Below are 25,662 nucleotides of genomic sequence, written 5' to 3' on the forward strand. Positions count from 1 at the left end.
GCTCACATCGGTGGGAATGACTATAGCCCAACTTGGCTATACACCTGTGAATGTAGCAGTAACATGGTAACAACAAAATAGTTTTCTAGAAACAATAACCCTGATAACATGCTTCCAAGCGAAGTAAAAGAGAAAGAGCCTTTCTCTAGGTGCCTGAGGATTAAGGGCCTTTTTGCTGTAGTGTTTTAACTTAAAGCAAAATTTGTTTTCCCCACCAGATAGCCTTCTGCTGGCGGAGGTAAAGGTGTTTATTTCAACCAGCTGTCTCTTACAATCACAGTGAATCTTTCTTGGCAACAAAAGTTCACACTGGAGATTAGTCAAAGATAAGGCTAAAGAATTCACTTAGGGCATAAAGGTTTGTGCCTTGAATGGCAAGTTTAGGAATATAACTTTGTAATAATGAAGAGCTTTTAAAAGTTTTTAAGCAAAGTATACAAATTCAGTCAATTCTCACTATTTTCAGTAGTTATGTTTTGTAAAATTGTGGTAACACTGAATTAGTGAAGACTGACCCATTCCTCCTGGGGAAATACGGGGTTAATGAAAATTAATTTCAAAAATTAATATGAAAAAATCCAAATGCTTAATATGATTATATAAATGTGGCAGGATAATGGGTATTTTTCCCACTTTCGAATAGAAAATGTATATTAAAGGTGAACTTGATAATAAAAAATATGACTTGGTTAAAAAAATGAAAGAAAAATGTTCATCTATTCTAAGTGGAAGTTGGTAGCTGTAAGGAGAAAAACACCTAGAGTTAGTAAATGTGGTTTGCCCTCAGCTTTAAAATGCTCTTAGTACCTTACTTTTACATGCTGTCACCTTGTCTCTGCATTCTTAGAGCAGGAACATGGATGGCTGGGTAGGTTTCCATATCTTGTTGTGATAAACAAAGGGAACAACATGGAAATTGACTTTCCATCGACTACCGCATCTTAAAAGAAAGCGACTACATTTTGCTCAATTTTTTTCCTGTCTGTATTAATTCTAGATATCTTTTTCATTGAACTTGATGGCAAAAAGTATTCTATGGTTTTACTTTTTAAAAACTCCATTACTCGCAGTATAATCAATAAAAAGGGCTCCTTTGCTGAGAATACCCACATGGCTGAAAAAAGAAAAAAATATTGTACAGTAACAACAAATGGATTTCAATTGTTTCAGCTTAGGTTACTCAAAAGAAGTAACCTAAGAGAACTTAGGTTCTCTTCTCTAAGAGAACTCTAGGGATTTTTTTTTTCTCTTTTAAGAGGAAAATGAATGAATGAATGAATGAGGAAGTGAGTGAGGGAAGCTTGCCAATCCTGCTTTCTTCAAAGGAAATGCTTGCCATGTGGAAAGTAAAGATGACAGACAACAGTCGCTCCAGCTGTAGCAAGATAAAAAATGAATATTAATGATTGATTTCAAATTAGCCAGCCTTTTTCTTTTGCCTGCAGCTGATGCTGAGGGGATACTGAGTCTCAAGAGATTCCTGGAATTTAGGTGGCTGTCTTTCATCCAATCACCATTAAAAAGAAAAGTCCTTGTTCTGTTCACTTTCATAAGGCTTCATGTTTTTAGCATTTTAATTGTGTTTGTTCACTCTGGTGATGAAACAGATTTTTTTCCTCAGACTACTTTCCGTCTGGTTGTTTTGTAATCATAAACTATGTTAGAAGTAATTTTTTTTAAAGCCAAAACTCCCATTTTCTATTCTATTTTATGTAGGTCAGCACTTGAATGAAATAATTTTCTGAATTTCTTAGTGCACATTTATTATTTAGGGTGTGTATGTGTGTGTTTAAACATATGCATATATTGTATATAGCTGTCTGCATATACTGGTATACACACATATATAAACACACATACATTGATGTGTATATGGATATATAATACTGATGTATGCAGATATGTACATACACACACCTCTAGTTTTTTTTCTTTTATTTGCCCTTTAAAGATTTTCTGTTATGTTCTTTTGGACTGTGATAGTTTTAGGACTCAGCCTGTGACCTCAGGTGTGTGGCAGGAGGCTGACATCACCAGTCCGGGGAGACGGGGTTTGTTTTGACTACTGTATCAGGAAGGAAAGAAGTGCTTAGATGTGTCCTGGAGAACTCAAGAAGCATGTCTGATGCACTGAAATCACCTGGGTCAATGGTTAGTTGCTCCCACGGAAGCCAGGCGAGGCAGCGTCCTCCGCACCGTCACTGTCCCTTGAGCCAAAGCAGAGAGGACCTCGGCATGGCCCCCCTGCTGGGTCTGCCCTCAGCTAGGATGAACTCACATCAGAGTGGTTCTTTAAAATCACTCCTGTCTTCGATGCAGTGGGGCTGTGAGGGGGAGCTGGCAGAGGAGCTGGGGTGAAGGATCAATGTGCAGCCTTCTCTCTGTTCTTTCTAAATCTGCCCACTCAGCCTGAAAGCTCTGCTTTCGGGAAGGATCCTAGGGGCTGGGGACGGTCCTGTGTCTGTCCGTGAGCAGCCCAGGTCAGTGCTCCACACTGCCAGCTGGGGAACCCAGAAAGATGCCTCTCTTTCTGCTCTCAGTGGCGGCCAGGTGCTGCCTGGTCCCCGCAGCCACACACCGGGACCCTGCAGAGCCCCAAGCACCGCTGCTGCCTGGCAAAATTTGCACTTTAGTGCTCCTAGATAAGGACCTGATTAGGTGGACAGCTGTGGCAGCAGGACTCTGAACAGGCTAGGAAGGCCAATCTGGATCCTGTTTGTACCTATATGTAGTCACATATGAGTACATTTTGGGGGGTGGGGGAAGACCAGAGTGAGAGTGCAAAAGGGGTGCAGGAGGAGGAAAGAATAGGCATCTCTTGCTCCCTGTTATATAACACTCTCCGTGAGACATATATGCTACCCTATGCTGCTTTTGAATTTGGATGCTATTTTAGTGGTCACTAAAAAAAAGGATAGTGAAAGAAAAGCTCGCTCCTAAATGCATACCCAAGCTGTCCTTAATTTGCAAGACTCTCTGCAGTGACTACAGGAGTCTCCCCTCCTGCCTGCGCTTCAGAACTGGGCTCCATCACCTATCATCTCTTCAAATCTTCAACTTCCTTACATTTCCAGGCTCCTTTTCCCAGGTGGCTAGCCTGCAAATACTTGCAAGAATACATGCAAGGATCTATCAGGCAAAGGAAAACATTCATTTGAACTTGTGCTACCTCTATCAAGTGCCCCATGGCTCCTTCCTTTTTATACAACTTCTCAAAAGAATAGTTTACACCCACTCTCTCTACTCCTTCACCTTAGGTTTGCTCTCAGGGCGTTGCAATCTGTCTTCTGAGCTTATTGCTATTGGAAGGCACTCATTGTTTACCGAAGCCAATCTAATTTTCAATCCAACGGACTCTATCCTTTCTCTATCTGGACCTCTTTGCTGCACTGACATCAGAGCGTAAATCTCATCTGGGCAGGGATTTTTGTTGTTTTGTTCTCTACTGTATCCAGAGCATCTGGAACAGTGCCTGGTATGGAGTCTGTGCTCAATAAGTATTTGTTGAATGAATAAACTGACGAGTTCTTTCCACTCATGGGTCCACTCATGGGCTTCAGTGACTCATGGGTCCACTCATGGGCTTCAGTGACTGGGCACCCTCCTGGCTCTCCTTTCTGACCATCCTTTTTGCTTCCTTCGCAGACATCCTTTCTGTGAACATCCCTGCATGTCGCTATTCCGCAGGGTTTCTTGCTGGTCTCCATCTCTTCTCATTCTACATACTCTCTCTGAGGAATTGCATCCACTTTATATCTTAGTTACCCATGTAAGCTGAGGATTCCCAAATTATATCTTCCGCCCTGACATTTCTTTTGAATTTCAGGCTTAAATATCCAAAACGTCCGTTGGTCATCTTTCCTTTGCATTCTATAAAGTGCCTCAAAAATTGACATTTCTAACACCGAATCCTCAGTCTCATCTCCAGATCCGCTTGTCCTCTTGATCTCTAGTTTGGAAGCATCTGCAGCCACCTTATCACCAAAGCTAGTGTAAGCGAGGACTTTAGTATGAGCCCCTGCTTGGAGTTAGACACGTCTTGTTTGCATTCGTCAGACTGGAAAGGCGGGTCTGCCTAGGAAACCTGTTTACACAAGGGATTACAACTTCTCTTGGGAAAGGACTCATCCTAAGGGAGGGAGAGATGGACAAACCAGGCTGACTTGAAATTGCTGAGTATGGGAACCCTGATGGTCATCTGCAACCTCACCACGCCAGGAAAGAGAAAGGAATGCTGAGAAGGGTCCAGGGTAAACAACTGTGGTGCTGGGTTGGAGGCTGAAACTTTCCAGGAGAGGCTCAAAAATGTCAGATATTAAACCTTTGTGCTTCCTTCTGAAGGGTCTTTCTGGGTCTCCCTCTTAGCTTTGACTCTTCCTTTGGACGGTTGTTGACATTCTTGAGGCACCCGCTCACTCTGGGGCTGGTGGAGTACAAGGAGCCAGATCCTTCCTTCTCTTCCCTCCACGTAAAGCAGGGCTGCAAACTCATAGTCCTGCAGAGTTTATCACCTTCAAATAACAGAGTAGCCTCCGCTACTGATAAAGTGCACTTGCCCCGTCTGTGCTCTATGTCTGTGGTTCTTGCTTGGAGCCTGCAGTGGAAGCCAGTGAAAGATGGGATTCAAGGTTTCAGAGGTATCGATCCTGACGATGCAGAGACACAGCTAAGGCACACCATGCTGTATCTCAGATCTGGGCGTTTGTTCATGTGCCCTCTGCCCCACCTCTCTTTTTCTTCCCTCTGCTGACTCCACTTGTTCTAAAAGATGCATTTCAGATGTTCTTCTGGGCATGCTTTCCTGACCCCTGCCTATGACTCCAGTGTTGGACTTATCACATCTTCTTTTACTGATCTGTTAATATGTCTCTCTCCTTCATTGGACTGTGTGAGTGTCTTAATAGTAGCAACATTATCTTGTTCATCTTAGATTCCACTGCCTGGTCATAGCACATAAGCAGTCAATATTAAATGAATAAATGGATGGATGGATAAGTATGTGAATGATGGGTGCTTTTCTGAGGTTCCCCATAGTACCTGACACAATGTGTTATGCATATTTTTGGATCATAACTATTACCATCTGATCGACTGAGAACTAGGTTCCAAGATATGCTCATTAAACGAATCTACAGAACCAAAATAAAAACCAGACTGCTGGTCTTGCTGCCAGTTCTTTTGTATGTCAGGAATATCCCCAGATTTGGCTTAAGTTGGGGGCCAGTTTAGAGGTAGACCCAGACAAAGACAGAAGAGGCAGATTGGTAGAGTGAGTAGCTGCCAGGGTTCCAGCAGAACAAACAGCTCATCAGCCAGGAACTCTCTCTCAGATGTCAGTTTATGCATTTCTCAATTAATGATTAAATTCCTTACTGTCATTCAAAAAGATTGCGTAGTCTGGGTTTATTTTAAACTTTATAAAATGGCTATTATTATGGTTGAAGTCTTCCAAGACTTCTTATTTTCACTGAAAACTGCATTGCTAAAATTCATTCATATAACATCATATAACTATAATTTGTTATTCCATATCATGGCTATATTACAATTTATTTACCCATTTCTTGATGATGGACATTTGAGGGGTTTTTTCCCTCCAGTTTTTGCTATTAAAAACTACATTGCTTAGACATGCTTGTGAATCTCTCTATGTGCACATGTACAAAAGTTCACCTTGGATATACCTAGAAAAAGAGTTGCTAGGTTGTAGGGAATATGATGGTCAACTTATAAGGCACTGCCAAACTGTTTTCAAAGAGCGTTGTATAAATTTACTTTCCCATCAGCCATGGATGAAGAATTGTTTGGTCCATTTTCTCCAACATTTAGTGTTTTCATCTCTTTGTTGTCTGTTTTGCATTTCCATGATCACGAATGAGGTTTGAGTCTTTTATGATTTGCAGCCGAATGAAATGCCTTTTCATGTGTTTTGCCCACTTTTCTTTTTCATTACTATCATTTTTATCTTGAATTTAATACCAGTGTACTTGAAGATATATTGACTCAAGAGTAGGAAACCTGGGTCATGGTTCACGTCTGATGATTACTTGCCACATTTTCTTGAGCAGGTCATTTACTCTCTCTGAATCTCTTTGTTCATCTGAAAATTGGAAAAAATAATACTCATTCTGCATATTTCACCATCTTGTGGTGAGAATCGAATTAGATTAGGTACGTCAAGAGCTTTGTGAACTATAAATTGTTATACAAATGTTGAGTATTATAATTGTATCTCATATCATTTATTAAACCCATGGAATTTGGAAGGAAATAGTGGAGTAAAAACATCGCTTGAGGGCTTCCCTGGTGGGGCAGTGGTTGAGAGTCCACCTGCCGCATGCAGGGGACACGGGTTCGTGCCCCGGTCCGGGAAGATCCCACATGCCGCGGAGCGGCTGGGCCCGTGAGCCATGGCTGCTGAGCCTGCGCGTCTGGAGCCTGTGCTCCGCAAAGGGAGAGGCCACAACAGTGAGAGGCCCGCATACCGCAAAAAAAAAAAAAAAAAAAAGAACATCGCTTGATAGAAACATTTGCAAATTCAATTATGTCTTATCTCAGGCTACCTGTCCAAATAGTTCTTTAACCTATATTAACCTTAGATGCCATTTTTATTGAATTTTTAAAATACTTTAGTTATAAACAAATCTCTTTGTACATAGAACCCAATCTTTCTTTTTGTCATGTTGGCAGTCTCAATTAAATGCCTGACATGTGTTTTAATTCTGTCTTTTTAAAAATAAATAAGACAGTGGTCCATAGTGAAGCTGAAGATGGTGTAGGAAATACTTTTGCTAACATACAAACTCATGTATGTGCGGGTACATGCATGCGGGTGTGTATGTGTATGTGTGTAGAGTGGTCATTACTTTATTGAGAACTTTTTGTTTCCTTCTAGTTTGACATCATCTTTTTCCATAATCAAATTTTAAGAATATTGTTTAAATGATAACTTATAGTAGGCTGAATAGTGGCCCCTAATGGTAGCACATTCTAGTCCCTGGAACCTGTAAATGTAGCCTTAAACAGAAAAAGGATCTTTGCAGATATAATTAAATTAAGGAGTTTGACATGGAGAAATTATCCTGCATTATCCAGGAGGACCCCAAATGCAAACACAAGTGTCCTTATAAAGGAGAGACAGAGAGATTTGACATGCAGAAGAGAAGATCACGTGACCATGGAGGCAGAGACTGAAGTGATGTGGCCACAAACAAGGAGTGCTGGCAGCCACCAGAAGCTGGAAGCAGCAAGGAATGGAGTCTTCCCAGAACCTCCAGTGGAGTGGCTCTGCTGACATTTTGACTTTGGCCCAGTGAAACTTATTTTGGACTTCTGGCCTCTAGAACCGTGAGAGAATAAATCTCTGTTGTCTGAAGCCACCAAGTTTGTGGCCAGTTGTTTCAGTGGCATTAAGAAACACTAACCCGGGCTTCCCAGGTGGCGCAGTGGTTGAGAGTCCGCCTGCCGATGCAGGGGACACGGGTTCGTGCCCCGGTCCGGGAAGATCCCACATGCCGCGGAGCGGCTGGGCCCGTGAGCCATGGCCGCTGAGCCTGCGCGTCCCGAGCCTGTGCTCCGCAACGGGAGAGGCCACAACAGTGAGAGGCCCGTGTACCGCAAAAAAAAAAAAAAAAGAAAGAAACACTAACCCTTCTTCATGTGTCTCAGGAGGAAGGGCACTTAGTTATAAGAACTAGTTATAGATCAGTGATTCCTAACTTCTTCTTCAAGATTGAATTAAATGTGTTAATTGAGCCATGTAAGGTGCCTGAATGGCACTAGACGCAGCAAGGAACATAAAAGGAATAAGAAATACTACCTTTCCCCAGAGATGCTTTTCATCTAGTTGAAGAGTCAGAACAAATAGCTGCAAAACATTTAGCACACAATTCAAGACAGTGCCTAGATCAAGGGGTAAATGACTCTGGGGCGTGAACAAAACAAGCAAAGTTAAGGGCCAAGATGACCAAAATGGGCCATAGGCAGGGAGTCTGTCAAACTCCTGGGATGGAAGGGAAAGCTCATGATGGGAATAAGTTTAGCAGTTAAGAAGGGCTCCCTTGCAAAGAGAGAATAAGCAGTAAGATGTCAGCTTAACGGTAGAGGAAGCCGGGAGCCATTAGCTGTTTGGAGGCAGAAGGATCAAATGATGAAAGCCGTGTCTAAGGAAGGCTCATTTGTTTCTCATGGGGCAGGTTGTACACTCTAGTTTGCTTGTCAGTCTCCTTTCTCCTAATAGGCAGTATGACATTATATTTTAGAATAATTCTTTTCTGAGAAATATTTGGGACAGCTGTGATGCTCCTTGGGACAATTAGAAACACTCTGGGATGTCAGAAACAAGAACTATAAATCCTTCTCTCAGTATTCCCAATTAGATGTAATTGATATGTCCCCATATCTCACCAGCCAGAAAAACAAGAACATTCTTTCTTTAATATCCAAATTGCAATGGAGCCCTACTCATGGACTGCAGGGAGCCCGTTTTCCTTCTGAAGTTACCTCTCAATTGGTTTCTGGACATCCTAGAGGAAGGTGTGTAACCTGTTGAATCCCGGCTCTCTGGACCGCCACGAATCTTCTAGTCCAGACTGCGTCTAACTTCTCCAGGCGGCTCTGGTTCCCCTGTGCCTGTCGCTCTGAGCAGGGGCTCGGGTTGCTCGCTCTAGTCCTCATGGCCAAGCAAAGTCTGGGCTGTGGTGGGGATAAACAGACACTGCTGCTGCACGGGCACACCTCACGGTTGTGTGCCCAGATCAGCCTCGGAGCTTGCAGAGCATGGGGTATTAATGGAAACATCTATCAGGCTTCCACATGGAAGAGCCAGACCAACCCCCACCAAAGAGCATGCCCAGGCATCTTCCTACCTTGCAGTCTAGTCTCAGGAAGAGAAGTTCCTTCCCTCCTCCATCCTAGGCCAACTCACTCCCACACCAAGATGGCTCACAGGGGGAATGTCCACTTTCTTCAGGAAGACTTAACCCACACACATGCTTAGGCTTCCTCCACGGACCAGAGGAGGCACGCAGATGGTTCGTTATATGTTAGGACACCAGTGGTCAAACCTGGCGAGGCCTGGTCCATCAATCCACTCCTTCCCATGGCCTCCCTCAGCTTAAGGTGAAGGGAAGGTCAGGCTGCTTCTCACTCCCTCTGTGACTCAGGTTCACAACGTCTTGTGGGTACATATTTGGGCCTGAAGACACACAGATAACTTTAAGAAACACTAAGAATCTTCAAGGACGGTCCAATCTCAATGCCAGATTTCCTAATATTCTTCTTTAACTCCACCAAGTCTCATGAAATGTACACTGTTTTTATTACTACGCAGAACATTCAGCATCTCAAGTTGCAATATCCTCAGTTTAACAATAGTTCCACATTTTCCCCAAAACGATGTGTGGTATTTTTGCTCCATGTAGTGGTTGATTTTCTATGTCAACTTGACTGGGCTAAGGATGCCCAAAGAGCTGTCAAACGTGATTTCTGGGTGTGTCTGTGAGGGCGTCTCCAGAAGAGGTCAGCATTTGGATCGGCAGGCTGAGTAAAGACCGCCCTCACCAGCGTGGATGGGCATCGTCCAATCTGCTGAGGACCTGGACAGAACAGAAAGTCCAAGGAAGCATGAATTCACTCTCTCTCTGCTTGAGCTGAGGCATCCATCTTCTCCTGCCCTTGGACGCTGGACATCGGTGCCCCTGGTTCCCAGCTTTGAGACTCAGACCGGAAAGTATACCATCAGCCTCGGGATTCTCAGGCTTTTGGATTCAGGCTGAATCATACCCGTGGTTTTCCTGGTTCTCCAGCTTGCAAATGGCAGAGAGACTGTGGGACTTCTTGTCTTCCGTAACCCTGAGAGCCAATTCTGGTAATAAATCTCCTCTATATATCTATATCCTATTCGTTCTGTTTCTCTGGAGAACGCTAATACACTCCACATTTGTAAACACATATAAATGGCCCGTTCTACTAATTATTTTCAGTGAAAGGAAATGTGAGACATAAAATTGCTAGCAGCTTTCATTGGCGCTCCTTCAGCTTTCAAGAGTAGGTTAAAACCCGGTCTCCACCGTGCTCCGTTGCATATTTATTGAACTATAAATGTGATTGAACAGCTATTCATTTATTCATTCAACAAATATTTTTAAATGGCTACTATGTGCCCAGCGCTGCTCTAGACACTGGAATACAACAGTGAACCAAGCAAAATCCCTGCCCTCAGGGTGTCTGGCGTTTCATTCTGATGAGGGAAAGCATAAACAAATAAAACTGGAATGTATCGACTGCTCATACTTGCTGAAAAAGAATAAAATGTAGAGTGAAGGGATAAAGAGTGGCTGGGGGAGGATAGTTTCAGAAGGATAAAAAGGGCAGGTTTCTCTGATAAGGATATATTTGAGTCCTGAATCAAGGGAAGTGGTATGACAGAGGCTAACAGCGCTCCAGTATCCTTTACCCTTGTTGTCTTCCGTGATAGCACCTCAGAGTTTTTGCTAAGCAAATGGTTGACATTTGTACTGACTCACTTCCCAGCTTTCCTTGCACCTCTGTGTGCCATGGACTAATTTTGGGCCAATTGGATGTGAGAAAAAGTGATGTGTGCAACTTCTGGGTCATCTTTTTAAGGACATTTGCCTTTTTCCCGCTAACTGGGAAATGGTGACAACTGGAACAACCTTGGAGACCGCATAGTGAGACGGCTACCATCCCTGCACTTCTACACAGAGAGAACTAACATTCTCTTCTGAATTAAGTGGCTGTGTTTTGTTAGAGTAGCTTAGCTTGCAGCTTAGCTAATTCAAAGAAAGAGCCGTGTGGGTATTAGGGAGGCACCTCTCTAAGCAGAGGGAATAGTGTTGGCAAAGGGCTGTAAAGTAGGAACTTATAAGGAATGTTGGAGAACAGCAAGGAGGTCAGTGGGGTTGGAGTGAAGTAGTAGGAGACGAAATCAGGAAAGAATCAGAGGACAGCTCATTTTATGCCTTGGAACTTTCATTAGTGCTTGGGATTTTACTCTTGGGAACTATAGACGTACCAGTGGAACAAAAGAATGACATTATGGGCTTCCCTGGTGGCGCAGTGGTTGAGAGTCCGCCTGCCGATGCAGGGGACACGGGTTCGTGCCCCGGTCCGGGAAGATCCCACATGCCGTGGAGCGGCTGGGCCCATGAGCCATGGCCGCTGAGCCTGCGCGTCTGGAGCCTGTGCTCTGCAACGGGAGAGGCCACAACAGTGAGAGGCCCGCATACCGCAAAAAAAAAAAAAAAAAAAGAATGACATTATGGGATTTCTGTTTTGAAAAGGTCATTCCGGCTGTTGGGTTGAGAATAGAGCAGGGAAGCAAGGGTGTAAATCCAGTGAGACTAGTTTAGAGATTATTGCAGTAGTGCCGGCAAGATAGGACGCTGGCTTGGACCAGGGTGCTAGTGGGGGGTGCACTTACTGTGTATTTCTAAAGTAGAGGTGCTTGGATGTGCTGATGGATTGTAAATGAGAGAAAGAAGTAAGGGTGATGAGTATAGAGGGAAAAGGGGTTGACGTGGGCATGAGAAAATCACATGAGGAGGTCTAGGGTTGGAGCAGGCAGTGGGACTTATATTTCCTTTGCTCATAAGCATCATATGACCACTTCTTTTTGCATAATTATAATTAATTTTATCTCAGCTTCCACCAATCCAACTTTGCAGATCAAACTCCACCCTCTCTCTCTCCTCTCTTTGACCTTCTGTCACATCTTCCTGTCTTTAGCCTAAGCATTATTTAACCCATTCATCCCTTTGGGGAGATATTCAGTGTCAGCAGAAGATAGTGATCTCTGAGTGACATACCTCAATTATTTTCTCTCTCAAAAGCACTTAGGGAGGGCTTCCCTGGTAGCGCAGTGGTTGAGAGTCCGCCTGCCGATGCAGGGGACGCGGGTTCGTGCCCCGGTCCGGGAGGATCCCACATGCCGCGGAGCGGCTGGGCCCGTGAGCCATGGCGGCTGAGTCTGCGCGTCCGGTGCCTTTGCTCCGCAACGGGAGAGGCCACAACAGTGAGAGGCCAGCGTACCGCAAAAAAAAAAAAAAAAAAAAGCACTTAGGGAAAGAGAAATGAGAACAGGGATATGGAATCAATGTTGAAGATACGCACTGTCACTGGAGAAACGATGGGAGGTTAAAATAACGATGAAGGTCAGGAGGGAGGAGAAATCCAAGCCTGGGACTGTGAGAACAAGTGAGAGTTGCACAGTGGGAGACAAGAGCAGGTATCAGTGGTCTCCATGACCATGAGGTGAACCAGAGGCGAGGGGGGAAATAATGACAATCCATGCTGGGGATGAGTGAGCAGAAGGATTGACCTCGTCTCTCCTTCATTCATCAGTGGTGCAGTCTTCAGGTGCCCCATAAACTGATGGGATTAAGCAATCTTGAGGAAGTGGCCCCAAGAGAATTGTCACACTTTTCAAGAGCTGATTATAAATTAGATTCGAGCTCAGTTGTTCTTATATGAAAGCATGGCAAATGTTATCATAATCCTCTGTCCAAGTCTGTACAAATGACTTAAGGTGGGAAGCCCTTGTTCATTTCCAGGGGAAAGTTATCCATGGCAATTTCAATACATCTAGGGACACCCAAAGTCAAACTCCAGGGATGGCTTTGTTTTTCCATTTGCTAAGAGGATGTTTACAGAATGGGCAGTCATTGAAACTGGAGCAGGTTACCCTTAAAGCCACTTGGGAGACTACAAAATATCCAGCACTATACTAGGCATTACTAGGCAAACATGGAGGGAAATATGTCTTAAACCAGTGAGGGACAGGTTGAAAGCATGTTTATGCAAGAGGTACCTTCTTAATTATGATTTCCATTATGGTTTATAGCTAACAATCAAATTTAACATGAAAATTAATATGACTAGAATCTCAGCATTGTTTACATATGTTTTTGTGTGACCAGGCTTCTAGGGTGCATAGGAAATATAATCAAAATGTACATATCTTATAAGTTCAAACACCATGGCAAACTCCAGCCTGTTTTTAACTGGGCTTTTCTTTTTTTTTTTTTTTTTTCCGTACGCGGGCCTCTTACTGTTGTGGCCTCTCCCGTTGCAGAGCACAGGCTCCGGACGCGCAGGCTCAGCGGCCATGGCTCATGGGCCCAGCCGCTCCGCGGCATGTGGGATCTTGCCGGACTGGGGCATGAACCCATGTCCCCTGCATCGACAGGCGGACTCTCAACCACTGCGCCACCAGGGAAGCCCTAACTGGGCTTTTCTTGAAATCAAGAATACAGAGGCCAAAATGGTTGCTTCAAAATATAAGTACACCTGATATTGACTCCCTGGCATCTTCACCACCAACACAGTCATCCCCACCTCCCACCATCAGTAAACATTTGTAAAGTGTCTACAGTGTTTAGGGTACTGAACTGGAAAAGGGAAATCAAAAGACTATAAAACATAATTACTTTTTTCAAAGAGCTTAAGATCCAGTTACAGAGAGAAGATGCAAATTAATAGATAAATACAGGTACAAAGTATGTAAAGTCAGAAGCAGCTAGGTTATGCTGCAGAAACAAATAACCTCCACATTTTGGAGGACTATAACAACAGAGATTATTTCTCATTCCTTCAACATGGTCATCACAGGTTGGCGTGGGGGTTTTGCTCCTTGCATTCACTCAGGAACCCAGGCTAATGAGGGCTCCACACTGACTTACTTTTATGATCACTGCAGCAGGAGAAAAGGAAGGTGATGAATCACTCAGTGGTTCTTAATGCTTCCTCCTAGATGCTATACTTGTCACGTCTGCTCATATGTCATTGTCTAAAGCAGGTACACGTCCACACCTAACTTCAGGGCGGGTGGGAGAGTATGATTCTACCATATGCTAGGAGGGGAACTATACATATTTGGTGGACAACATAAATGATCACTACAAAATGTACATGTTAAGTGTCAAATACATTATATGGACTGTGTCCATATGCTGTAGACATTTAGAGGCGTGAGCAAGCAATAAAATCTAAGATTTTAATTTATGCATTCACTTATTCATTCATCATTTATTCAGGGTACATTTATAGAGCATTTTCTAGCACTAGGTACTCTCCTACGTGATGGTCCTACAGCATTAAACAATCCTGACAAAACTCCCTGCCCTCCTGAAGATTACCTTTTAGTAGGGGAAGACTTGAGCTAGGCCTTGAAGGATGAGCAGAATTTAGACGGGTGTACAAGGAAAAGCATTCTAAGCATAGGGAATAGAGTTTGTTTCACATGAAGCCAGAACAGTATCAGGCATAAAAGAATGGCAGAATCACTTAATGAATATAATATTTTCCACTTCTGTGTACCTAAGAGCCATTGATAAAAACCATGGTCACATAGATCAAAAAATAGTTTGGATAACATGGAATTAATATGGATGCTTTTAATTAGTAATTAAAATTAATTAAATAGAATATAATTTTTAATCATGCTATATTCTTAGTATATTTTGTTATATGTAAAATATAATGATTTAGATATGTTTCACTGGTAATTTGCTTTTTAACATGTCTTTATTCCTTGAAATGTTTGGTAGTGGGATAATTTGAGTAATGATTATTGTGAATAATTATGACTACTCCCACATTTCTAAGGACCTAGTTATTCCTTAAAGACCCTCAGAAACCTTAAAACTTTTTTTTTGCATACCTACAGAATATGTCATCACCTTTGAAAATAAATTTACTAGGATTCTGAAAGAGGGCAAAGTAAAAACAAACTTACAGCTACTCTTATATACATAAACTCATAAAAACAAATAAAATCAAATACTCATATTGAGATCTTTAGTTCATTTTTTACCTAAGAGTTGTTGATGAGGCCCTCGCTAAACTCTAAACTTAGGCAGATGGAAAATGTTGTTGAAAATACAACCAGGCAACAGATGAGTGAGAACCAAGAGACGATATCACTTAACTTGAACAATATTTATCTGTGGGGAAGAGGGTGTAAATATTTTCAGAGGTTGAAAACTTACAGATGATTTATGAAGAAACTTAAAGATACTACCTCAACTTTTTTAGGATGGCTACTATCATAAAGACAGAAAAACAACAAGTATTAGAGAAATTGGAACTCGTATGCTCTGCTGGTGGGAATGTAAAGTGGTGCAGCCACTATGGAAGATGGTGTGACAGTTCATCAAAAAAATTAAAAATAGAATTACCACATGATACAGCAATTCCATTTTGGGGTATATACCCAAAATAATGGAAAATAGGGACTCAAAACTATTTGTACACCCATGTTCTTAGCAGCATTATTCATAATAGCCACTTACATGAGGTACTTAAGAGTAGTCAAATTCACAGAGACAGAAAGTAGAAGGGTGGTGTCCAGAGCCTGGAGGGAGGGTGGAGGAAGAAGAGTTTATTGTTTAATGTGTACAGAGTTTCAGTTTTGCAAGATGAAAACAGTTCTGGAGATGGATGGTTGGACAACAGTGTGAATGTGCTTGATGCCACTGAACTGTACACTTCAAAATGGTTAAGACGGTGGACTTTGTCATGTGTATTTTACCACAGTTAAACATAATTTTAAAATATATAAAAACAAACGAACAACAAGAAGAAATTTTAAAACTTCTGGGCCTTGTAAAATCAGCAGCCGTTTATTTTCCCTTCAGTCTTAAGCATCTCGTTTGTGTTTGGCTCAGAGACTAATTCCCTGATGTGATGCTTACACATTCCCACTGTCCAAACCTTGATCGCTCTGCCTGCTGCTACATTCCAAGAGTTCCTGTCCTAATTAACATTTCAGTCTAATAAGATTTTCTGGCTCCTAAAGTGTGATCTATCAATTGTTGACATACCTTGGGATATGGCCAGGCATAACCCAGTTAACTGCAGTGGGACAGGCAGCCTGGGAGGGGCTGGAGAAACAAGCACCATGGAACAGGTGCCAAGAAAAAAACGCAGTCGGGAGAGTAGGAAGCAGGGCAGGAATGAGTATAGGGATGGCCCATGATCACAAGGCCGCAGGGAGTCCCAGTGGAGTTCGTCGCGACCTTCTGGGATACAACAAGAACTTAGATGGGCAGAAGATACTGGGCAAGGTTGTCAGCAGCTCATGGTTAGCATTGTTCCAAGAAGGGAGATGGATAAGAGCATGGCAGAGCCTCAAGCCTCAAACGGCTGGAGAATTCTAGCAGGTTGAAATTCTGGCAGGTCGAAAAGGCAACATTCTCAGCACTCAGAATCCTTGTTACCAGATCTTGAACAGAGATGGTCCGGAAAGGGTGACTGGACCTAACTTCTAGACTGTGGAGTTAAAGTTTATGCACCCGCAGCCCCTTGCCTAAAGTCAGAGGCTTGGCAGAGACTGAGCCGGGCATAGCTTACAGCCAGGAGCACCACGGACTAGCTAACTAGTCAACCATGACTCGTAATAGAATAGCGTTGAATCATCCATTCTAAAGCCATGCAGCGTTGGGAGTTGTTAGCGTTCTGGGCTGCTTCTCTAATGTAAGGAGACTATCAGTGAAGAATCTAGCTTTCTGAAAATCACAGTGCATGTCAGAACTTATAAATCTATGGCACAGAAAACATTTTGAGGTAGACGCAATCTAAGCTTTGTGTCTTGGCTGGAAGGAAAAGAGGAAAAATCTTGGCGAAGTATCCATTCCTAATATTTCTCTGGTGTAATCAGCGAATGCCGTATGCTCTTCACTGACCCCATAGAGACAATGATCCTGTGTGGAGAGTAACTGTTGAGCCTAGTGAGCAGACCCACAATCAGAAACAGAATTCTGTATATTTAACATATTATTATAAACACACACACACACACACACACACACACACACAGTCCATTTCAAGTCCAGATGGAAATGTACACAAAACCTTGGGCTTCACAGCAGAGAGAAAGCTGCTATAAACCAGTGAAGGTTAAGTGCGTGCTGTGTAGTCAGAGTTTCTGAATGGGGCAGTGCTGGTATTCTGTTGAGGAGGAAACTTAAGTCTGGGAGCTTAACTTATTTTCTCAAGACCTCTTGTCCAGGCAACGGCAGCCCTGAGGTAGAATCTAACAGTGAAGAGGGTGAAGGAGAATTAGAAGGTCGGGTCCAGCTGGATAGGAGCTCACAACAGCACTCATCACTGTGTCGTAAGAAGCCCTCCTCAGCACCATCTGCTCTAGGAAATCTCTGGTTTGGAAGTGCAGTTAGGGGGTCCCCCTGCTTAGCCAGCTTAGACCTTAAGGCACAGTGACTGCCTTTAGCCTTCAAAAAATCCAGGTAGGGAATCCCATGGGGGTCCAGTGGTTAGGACTCTGTGCTTTCACTGCTGAGGGCGTGAGTTTGATCCCTGGTTGGGGAACTGAGATACAGGAAGCCGCACAGCGCGGCCAAAAAAAAAAAAAAAAATCAGGTAAAAATGACAATTTGCAGGATGATAGACTTGTGATCTTTGCTGAGAAGTAGGAGGAAGAACCGGCCCTCCAGGGAACCCCCACTTCTCAGCATCACAGTTACCCACCCTATCCTCCAGCTACCCTGACCTCAGTGGCTCCGCAGGCCTGCAGGCCAGACCTCTGTTCATTCTTCCTTTCCCAGACTGGGGACAATGCCAAGTGCCAGGGCCAGCCTTGAAATAAGAAAGTGGGTATTTAAAATAAACCCTGGACTCAGAAATGCTTCGACTCATAGTGCGTTGTAATTGACCAAAAATACATCAGTATTCATTTCTTATTGCTGCTGTAATATATTACCACAAACTTAGTGGCTGAAAATAACATACATCTATTATCTTACAGTTCTGGAGGTCAGAAGGCTGAAATGGGTCTCACTGAGATAAAATCAAGGTGCTGTAAGGATTCATTTCCTTTCTGGAGCATCTAGGAGAGAATCCGTTTTCTTGCTTTTTCCAGCTTCTAGAGACCATCTAAATTCTTTGGCTTGTGACTCCTTTCCACCTTCTAAGCCAACAGTGGCTGGGGGAGTCTTTCTTGCTAGTCGTTTACTTTATCCATTAGAGCATGGTAATCAAAGTTGTTTTAAATTTTCAGTCTGATAATGCCAACATCCCAGCCATGTCTGGGTCTGACGACTGCTCTGTCTCTTCAAATTGTCTTTTAGTACGCCTTGTCATTTTTTCTTGATAGCCGAACATGATGTGCCGGGTAGAAGGAGCTGCTGTGAACAGTGGGTGGTGGTGAGGTTGGGGGGAGGGGGCGTCTGCGATCAGGTGTCCAGTCGTTTAGTGAGCCTGTGCCTCTGGGCTGGGAACTCATAAGTGTTTCTCGGGCTTTTTCCCCTCCCCCCTTAGGTGGAGTCGGGTATTTCCTTTCCCACTGTCAGTTAGGCTTAGAGAATACCCCAGCAGGTTAGGCTTCGTTCACGAGTTTCTCCAGAGGGCAGGCCTTGCTAAGAGCAGAATGCTCTGGCCTTGCTGGAAGTATGAGAGGGTCTTTTTTCTCCAGTATTTACTGTGGGAACTTGGTTAAGCTCCTGGAGAGAAATCTCACAATACTGTGGGGACCTCCTATGACTGGGTCCCCCTGGAGTTTTTAACTCTCAGTGCTGTCTGCACTGAGCCTCCAGCAGCTCATCAGTTATAATTCACTGTAACCCTGGCACTGGTCCCTGTGGCGCTTCCCCCTCTCGAGCCTCTGCTAGGGAGGCAGAAACGCCCTGTATTCGCCTGTCTGTCTGTCTAGTCTTGTGGGCAGTGGCTTGCCCTGTGTCCTCCTCTCTCTTATGAGTCCGGGAAGAGTTGTTGATTTTTCAGGCTGTTTAGCTTTTTACTTCTTGTTAAGATGGAGAGACAACTTCCAAGTTCCTTACAGCAGACCCGGAAACCAGAGTCATGGACTCTTTCTATATGGCACCCAGCTAACTCTGATGCTCCTGCTTGCCTCTTCCGCTCACAAGGAGCCTTGTGATTGCAGGGGTCCCAGCCACACGGCCCAGCCTGTTCTTCCCATTACAAGGTCAGCTTAATTTCATCTGCAATTTTAATTGCCCCTTGCCACATAACAGAACCAACATAGGCACAGGTGCCAGGGATAGGACACGAACATCTTTGAGGGGCCATTATTCTGCCCACTACTAGATCCTTCCTCAGAACTTTTGTGGGGCAGGAGGCTGGGGGGCAGAAAACACCGGGGCATCATGAAGAGAAGAGCCAGGGAAACTCAAAGCATCAGAACAATTATCCTCATTTCCTAAACCCCGAGATGGCTCCACAATATACCTTAAAAACCTGTTGTCCTTCTGTCTTGTCTCCCAGTTTACTTTAGGAGAATTTTTTTTTTTTTTTTGCGGGTACGCGGGCCTCTCACTGTTGTGGCCTCTCCGGTTGTGGAGCACAGGCTCCGGACGCGCAGGCTCAGCGGCCATGGCTCACGGGCCCAGCCGCTCCGCGGCATGTGGGATCTTCCCGGACCGGGGCACGAACCCGTGTCCCCTGCATCGGCAGGCGGACTCTCAACCATTGCGCCACCAGGGAAGCCCTAGGAGAATTTTTTAAACTTCATCTGTTTGGGGAGGAATGGATTTCTCATTATATACAAATACTATGTGTTTCAGAGATGAAGGAGAGGGTCTCTTCTCCAGGGCCAGTGGCCAGGGCTCCTAAGTCTCAATCCAAGAATGACAGTAATGACAGTAATGAGTCCTGAGATCAGTGTAGGGGGTGAGGAACAGTGCAGGGGTAGGGGAGAGCGAGGGAGGGAGAGGGAGAAGACGGGATGGAGAGAGGGAGTAAAGAAGGAAGGAAGGAAAGGGAAAATGAAGACAAAAATTAAATAGACTGGTATAGAAAATATCGGGGTGCCTCATGTGTTCTAAGGATAAAAATTATTTCAGTCACATCTGGACGTAGGCACTGGCTTGCTGTGTGAGTGCATTTCACGGTAGGTGCAGCAGTCTGAACCTAGGGGCTCCCAGGCAGCTGCAGGTGTTTGCAGGGAGAGGTTTCTCCCAATCCCTACTGAGAAAAGTGCATCTGCTTATCTGTGCAGAAGCTTCAAAAGGACATTAGGGGACCAAGGAGGCAAAAAGGTTGGGGATGTGAAGAAAGGAGATCAGAACAGAAGAGGTAGAGATGGGAGTTCAAAGGGAGAAAGAGAAAGAGAAAGCGAAATGAGATTAAGAACGTTAATCCTGTGGGATTAAGAACAAAAAGAGTAGACTCAGACAAGAAATCAGCCAGGAAGATAAGTGTGGATTCAAACGCTTTCCCGGGAAAGTGCGAAGGAGAGAAAACCCCCAAATCAAAACCAAAACCAAAACCACCCTGTGCTCAGCATTCCCTCGTTTTGCAGCTGCTCAGCGAACCTCCAGCAGCCCTCGTTCCATTGCAGGCACTTGTGGTGGGCGCTGGTGCCCGAGGCTGGCCATCTGGGCTTGCTGGTGTCTGCCTGGCACTGTGACCTCCAGCTGTCCCTGTAGGTGCAAATCCTAGCGGAAGAAAGTGAAAATGACAGGGGACCTGGTCTGAGTGATGGGCAAGGAGGTGGAATGACAGCACTGTTGCAGTCAGCGTGCAGCCCCAAGGGGCGGTTTCTGTTTAATGCTTGCTGAGGACCCAGTGTCCTTGACTATCGCCTCATCACAGACTCAGGGGCAACAGCTATTGAGCACTACTAAATGCAGACCAGGTACCATGAATCCTGTTACATAGAGAGGAAACTGGATCTCAGAGGGATTCAAGAAATTGCACAGGATCAGTAAGTGGGAGAGCTACGACTCCAGCCTCCCTCTGACCTCTGCACAGGGCTCTTTCCAACACAACTGCCCCTCAAGGACAAACTTTTCAAGGAGGCTGCCCCTAGCCTATCACACCTGGAAACTGCGCTAGCCATTTTAGTCTCAGGCCTCCAGGCCCTCACCCCCAACCAGGTCCCTACTCTGAATTTTGGACCAGTGGACCTTTGGGGGTGGGGTGGGTAGGGTACTTCCGGTGGGAGAGTGGGAAACCCTAGAGATGTCTTTTTCTCTCATCAGCGTTCCTGAACAGGCATGGTGGACGGATGAAAGTAGCCCTCTCTTCCCAAGTTTAAAATGGAGTTTAGGGTCGCCTAAAAGTCAAATCCTTAAAAGGAAAGTAAAATACTGTTGTCAATTCATTCTTTTTGTTTGTTTGTTTTGTTTGCGGTACGCGGGCCTCTCACTGTTGTGGCCTCTCCCGTTGCGGAGCACAGGCTCCGGACGCGCAGGGTCTGCGGCCATGGCTCACGGGCCCAGCCGCTCCGCAGCATGTGGGATCTTCCCGGACCGGGGCACGAGCCCGTGTCGCCTGCATCGGCAGGCGGACTCTCATCCACTGCACCACCAGGGAAGCCCATCAATTCATTCTTATACACAAACTTACAAAGGGCTGGTTAAGGATTATATTCACGTCCATTTTATGGTCCCCTGATGTAAGCACAAGGTCAGTCTGCCAGTCACTGTTCTTCCTGGTTATCTTTTCCACTGCTTTTTCTCTTTATGTCTCAAGCACCCAGTCCTGCCTGTGAGCTCAGGCACCCAGAAGATTCTAACTGAGAGTGGCAATGGACCTGACAGGAAAGCTCTGGAAAAGACAGCCATTTCCAGTGAACAACTGGGGAGCTGAAATAGGGACACTGGAGTCCTGCTCACCTACCCCTTTAAGGAAAGAATGTCTGGAGAGTTGGGGGCTGAGGTAGGGCCTGCAGACCTCCAGAGGGGTCCGGGTGACACGAGGACTGCTGTGGACTCTCTCGCCTGTCATCTCCCTCCCGTGTGACAGGCTGGTCACTAGGTAAGAGAAGGCATCATCCTGCTACCACTTGAGGAAACATTAGATTCAGTCAAATTCAGCAGAAGTCTTTCCTTCAGGAAAGAATGATGAGTTCTATCATTGATATGATATCCATTGAGGCTAATAACCTGTTGATCACCCAGCAGGATTCAGACCCAGGTCTGTCTGACTCTAAAGCCTGTGCTTTCATGTATCACAAGGTGTGGCTAATGTATCTAGAAGCACATCAGATCACATACAGTGTTGGCTCTTACATGCAGTCCCATTGGGCAGCCATGCTCTTCTATTGGTGCTCAGCAGAGGCTGGGTTCTCTTTTGGACTTGCCTTCATCTCCACAGACACCTCAGAGGTTCACAGAGAATGACATAGTGCCCATTAATCCCTGAAATTTTAGTTGGGAGGAGAAAGACCTTCATGACAATCACCTATTTCATATGTAGGGGTTCTCATTAGGATAATAAAAGTTCTTCTGCTAAAAAAGTTTGCAACTATAATACACTCTTTTGAAAATTCTCAACATGTTTTGAAAATCCATTGAGCACTGGATGTGGGGGGAACACCTGAGGATTATTCAAAACCAAACCTGGTGAGTTGGGAGAATAATCAATCCAGTTATTAAAATCAAGGTATGAATGATAAAACAATGATGTCAATTTTCTTATGTGATATTGTGACATGTATACTGTCGGTGTATGCCCTGTATTTCCATCACAACCAACTGTGGCCCCAGCACTGACATCCATCTCAGAGTCCACACAGTGATCTAGAAACATCTCACCTATTCATTGACCAATGTCCAAGAGAGGACCAAAATAATGACTTCTATGAAATGCATTAATCTAGCAGCTGGTGGACTTTGGAGCAAGACAGATGGTGGAAGTGATGATTTTGTGTGAAATGTTTCCCCTCTCAGCGAGACTGCCAAAAATGTGCTCCTCTGCTATTTTTTCTACCAAGGAGAGGGTGGGAGGAAAGACTCTTTTATTGGTGTCTGCAACAGATACATTTTCCTTAAACAAGATGTAGGTCAGTGATAGGCATGACCTTTATAAACACTTTTTGTGCATATTATAATAGGGAAAAAACATTTAGCCTCATGATGAAAAAACAGCACGATATTCTTTTGCTAAGAATTCTGAAATTATTATATTTAGAGTTTGGATATTTTTTTCTGAGAGGGTTTGGGTCATATGTTGGTTGTTTGTCACCTACAGCTAAATTTAGCCAAACTCGGGCTTATTTCCTTACCTGTTCTCCTTACAAACCCTTGTCACATCTGAAGTTCCCCGTTGTTGTCAATGGCTCCATTCTCCTGCCAGCCTCCTATGTTCCTAACTTGGTCAGTTCTTTCCCTTCTATAATTTTGTCCAGGAAATCACCAGTTCTAAGGATCCTTGCTCTGTGAGGCCTCTTGAAGTCACATGTTCTCTCCATTCCCACGGGGACAGGCTGCATTGGACCGAAGCATTGCATCTAGACATGGGGAATAGTTTTTAATCTCCCACCTTTAGTTCCTTCCTTATACGAACCATCCTAGCAAGCGTTCTTTTCATCATTTCCCTGACAAAATTAAATTAGAGTTATTCAGCAAGTATTCTATCACCTTACTACCCAACTCATTGTCTTGCAGGTCTTTGCTATGCCCATCAGACCCTTTACTGCCTCTTCCTTCAACCGTCTTCCGCCTCTGATGTATCCACACACCATTCAGCCTGGCAATTCCCAACCAAGAGATGTCGCTTCATCCCTTTCCAACAGTGTTCAAGATTGTTCTTTGTCATGTTTTCCCAGAGAATACGTGGTTTCCATGTTTTCATCCCCACAACTTTCTTCAATATCCTCTTATCCCTTAGGCGCTGATATACAATACAAGGAAAGGTTGAAATTAAAAATTTACGTGCCATTGTGTTTGTATTCTTACCTGCTCCATAAATTGTTCAAGCTTCTTTTGTGGAAGAGTGAGTTTCCATTTTTGACGTTGCACCTGCACATTGGGCAGTCCTTACACACAAGATGGGTTTCCATTTGTCCCATCTCAGTCCAGGATCATCTTTAAAAATTCCACATTTTCCTTACAAACTTTGAAGTCAGGAGGTCCTTCCATGCTATGTAACCAAACTTCTTCTGCTGGATTTAATCAACCCACTAAAAAATTTATCTCCTTTGTAAAGAATTTTCTGTGTAAGGAAGTCATTGAGTCTAAAAGCTGAGTTTAAAAATAATTCTTTCTTTATTCCAAAACTTATTTACTTTAATGTTGTGTGGAAAAGAAAGATTTAAGAAGTTTTTAGAAAGCAGTTTCTGTCTGCAGACAAGTGGTTAAACAATCAACCCAGAGTTAAGATGCCTACTAAGCTATTCAAATAGGTTATGTTTATTTTTTCAGCACCAGAATTTGTTAGGTCGATTCATATATATCAACTTATTTTACCCTCACAACAATTCTTTGAGATAGATTTATTCTTCTCACATTATCGACAATGAAACCAAAGCTCAGTGCAGTAAAGTTCCAGTTCAAGCTCACCAAACTACAAGTGGTGGAGTAGAATTGTTACTTCTGTTTCTTACCATCTAAACCCTGCCCTCTTTCCTAATGCCAAGCGGTTCTGTGCCAAGGGCCTAGGGTTAGCACGGAGCCCCTTAATGAGAAAGAGGCAAAGGACCATGCAACATGGTTGACAGGGGTAGTGAGGCAAACAGAGCCGTGGGGAATGTGTCATGTTGATTAGATATTACATTCCCATATGCATTTGGAACTACTTCTGGGCATTATTTCAGTTCCATTGTTTTGTCTGTTCACTATGGAGTAGTCTGAAGCTGTATATTTCAGTATCTGTTAGGGCTACCCCTCATTACATTTTTCCCTGGAGATTTTTCTTCTTGCTTTAGAATCAGCTTATCTAGTTGAGAATATCATTATGAAGATTTTTGGGGTCTTATGTCAGATTTATAGATTAAATCAGGAGAGCTGGTATCTCAATAATATTTTGTGTCTTCCCAACACAAAACATACCAGGTTTTCCCATCTGTTCCAGTGTTCCTTTGTGTCTCTTTTTCATTTCCCAGTACTAGCGTCTTTTGTGCTTTCATTAGATCATAAAGGGAAACCATTATTTTTTTAATAGTCTTCCTCTTGGTTTATTCTGTGTTTCAGTGTTGCTTTCTTTTCCTCTTTCTCTCTTTCTTTTTTTTCTCTCTTTCACACAGCATGCATGGACACACATACTGAGTTTTTCATCCATAGAGTCATCAAGGGCATTTGAAAGATAGTGAACTAAAAGTTCCAGAATCTTCTGTGACAGGTACACAGTAAGGTGTTCTTTCTCCCTAGAAGAACATGACAATAAACTGTCGTTAGCTTCATGATGGAGGGACTTTTATCGCTTGTTCATTGCAGTTTTCGAAGTGCCTAGAACAGTACGCATTTACACTCAGTTATTATTTGTTGGCTGAAGGAATGAGAAATCCAGTACACGCCTCCCTAAATCCCACTGGGATAAGGCCCTTGGTTTATGTTTTCTGGCAGGTGAAACTCACTCTGGGTATTTTGTTGTAGAAAGTCTGTTGAGAAGAGAAGCAGTGTGTAGAGGAAAAGTATCTTCCTGTGCATATGCTCTACTGACCTATTTCTCCATTAGAGTATTAATAATAAACGCCCAAGGCTCTACTGAAAATAAATAAGCTTATTCCTTTTTGCTTCTTATTAGCCAAAGCCTTGCAATTCACATTTGCACAGTGATGGCTCTAAAATGCATCCTGGCAGATGGATACTTCTTGAGCTGTCATAAGGCGATGAAGAAAATCCAGTTAAATGTGTGGGTTAAGTCGGCAGTGAACAGTCATCATTCTGAACTGTGTTATAAACCGAGGCTCCGGGGCTCCTCAGCGTTACAGCGTTTCCTGGCAGT

The 25,662-nt window shown here is 43.8% G+C and overlaps 1 protein-coding gene across 1 annotated transcript in view; it reads left to right on the forward strand.

The window, feature by feature from the left end:
- LOC117199359 (uncharacterized) overlaps positions 1 to 23,880 on the forward strand; it is a 32,784-nt gene extending 8,904 nt beyond the window's left edge. The window contains exon 4 of the mRNA XM_049695551.1: positions 23,385 to 23,880. Coding sequence (XP_049551508.1) covers positions 23,385 to 23,810 — 426 coding nt within the window. The 3' untranslated portion in view covers positions 23,811 to 23,880. The remainder of the gene's footprint in view (positions 1 to 23,384) is intronic.
- Positions 23,881 to 25,662: the final 1,782 nt, after the last annotated feature.

Source organism: Orcinus orca, chromosome 12, assembly GCF_937001465.1.
Source record: "Orcinus orca chromosome 12, mOrcOrc1.1, whole genome shotgun sequence".
In the NCBI taxonomy this organism is placed as follows: domain Eukaryota; kingdom Metazoa; phylum Chordata; class Mammalia; order Artiodactyla; family Delphinidae; genus Orcinus; species Orcinus orca.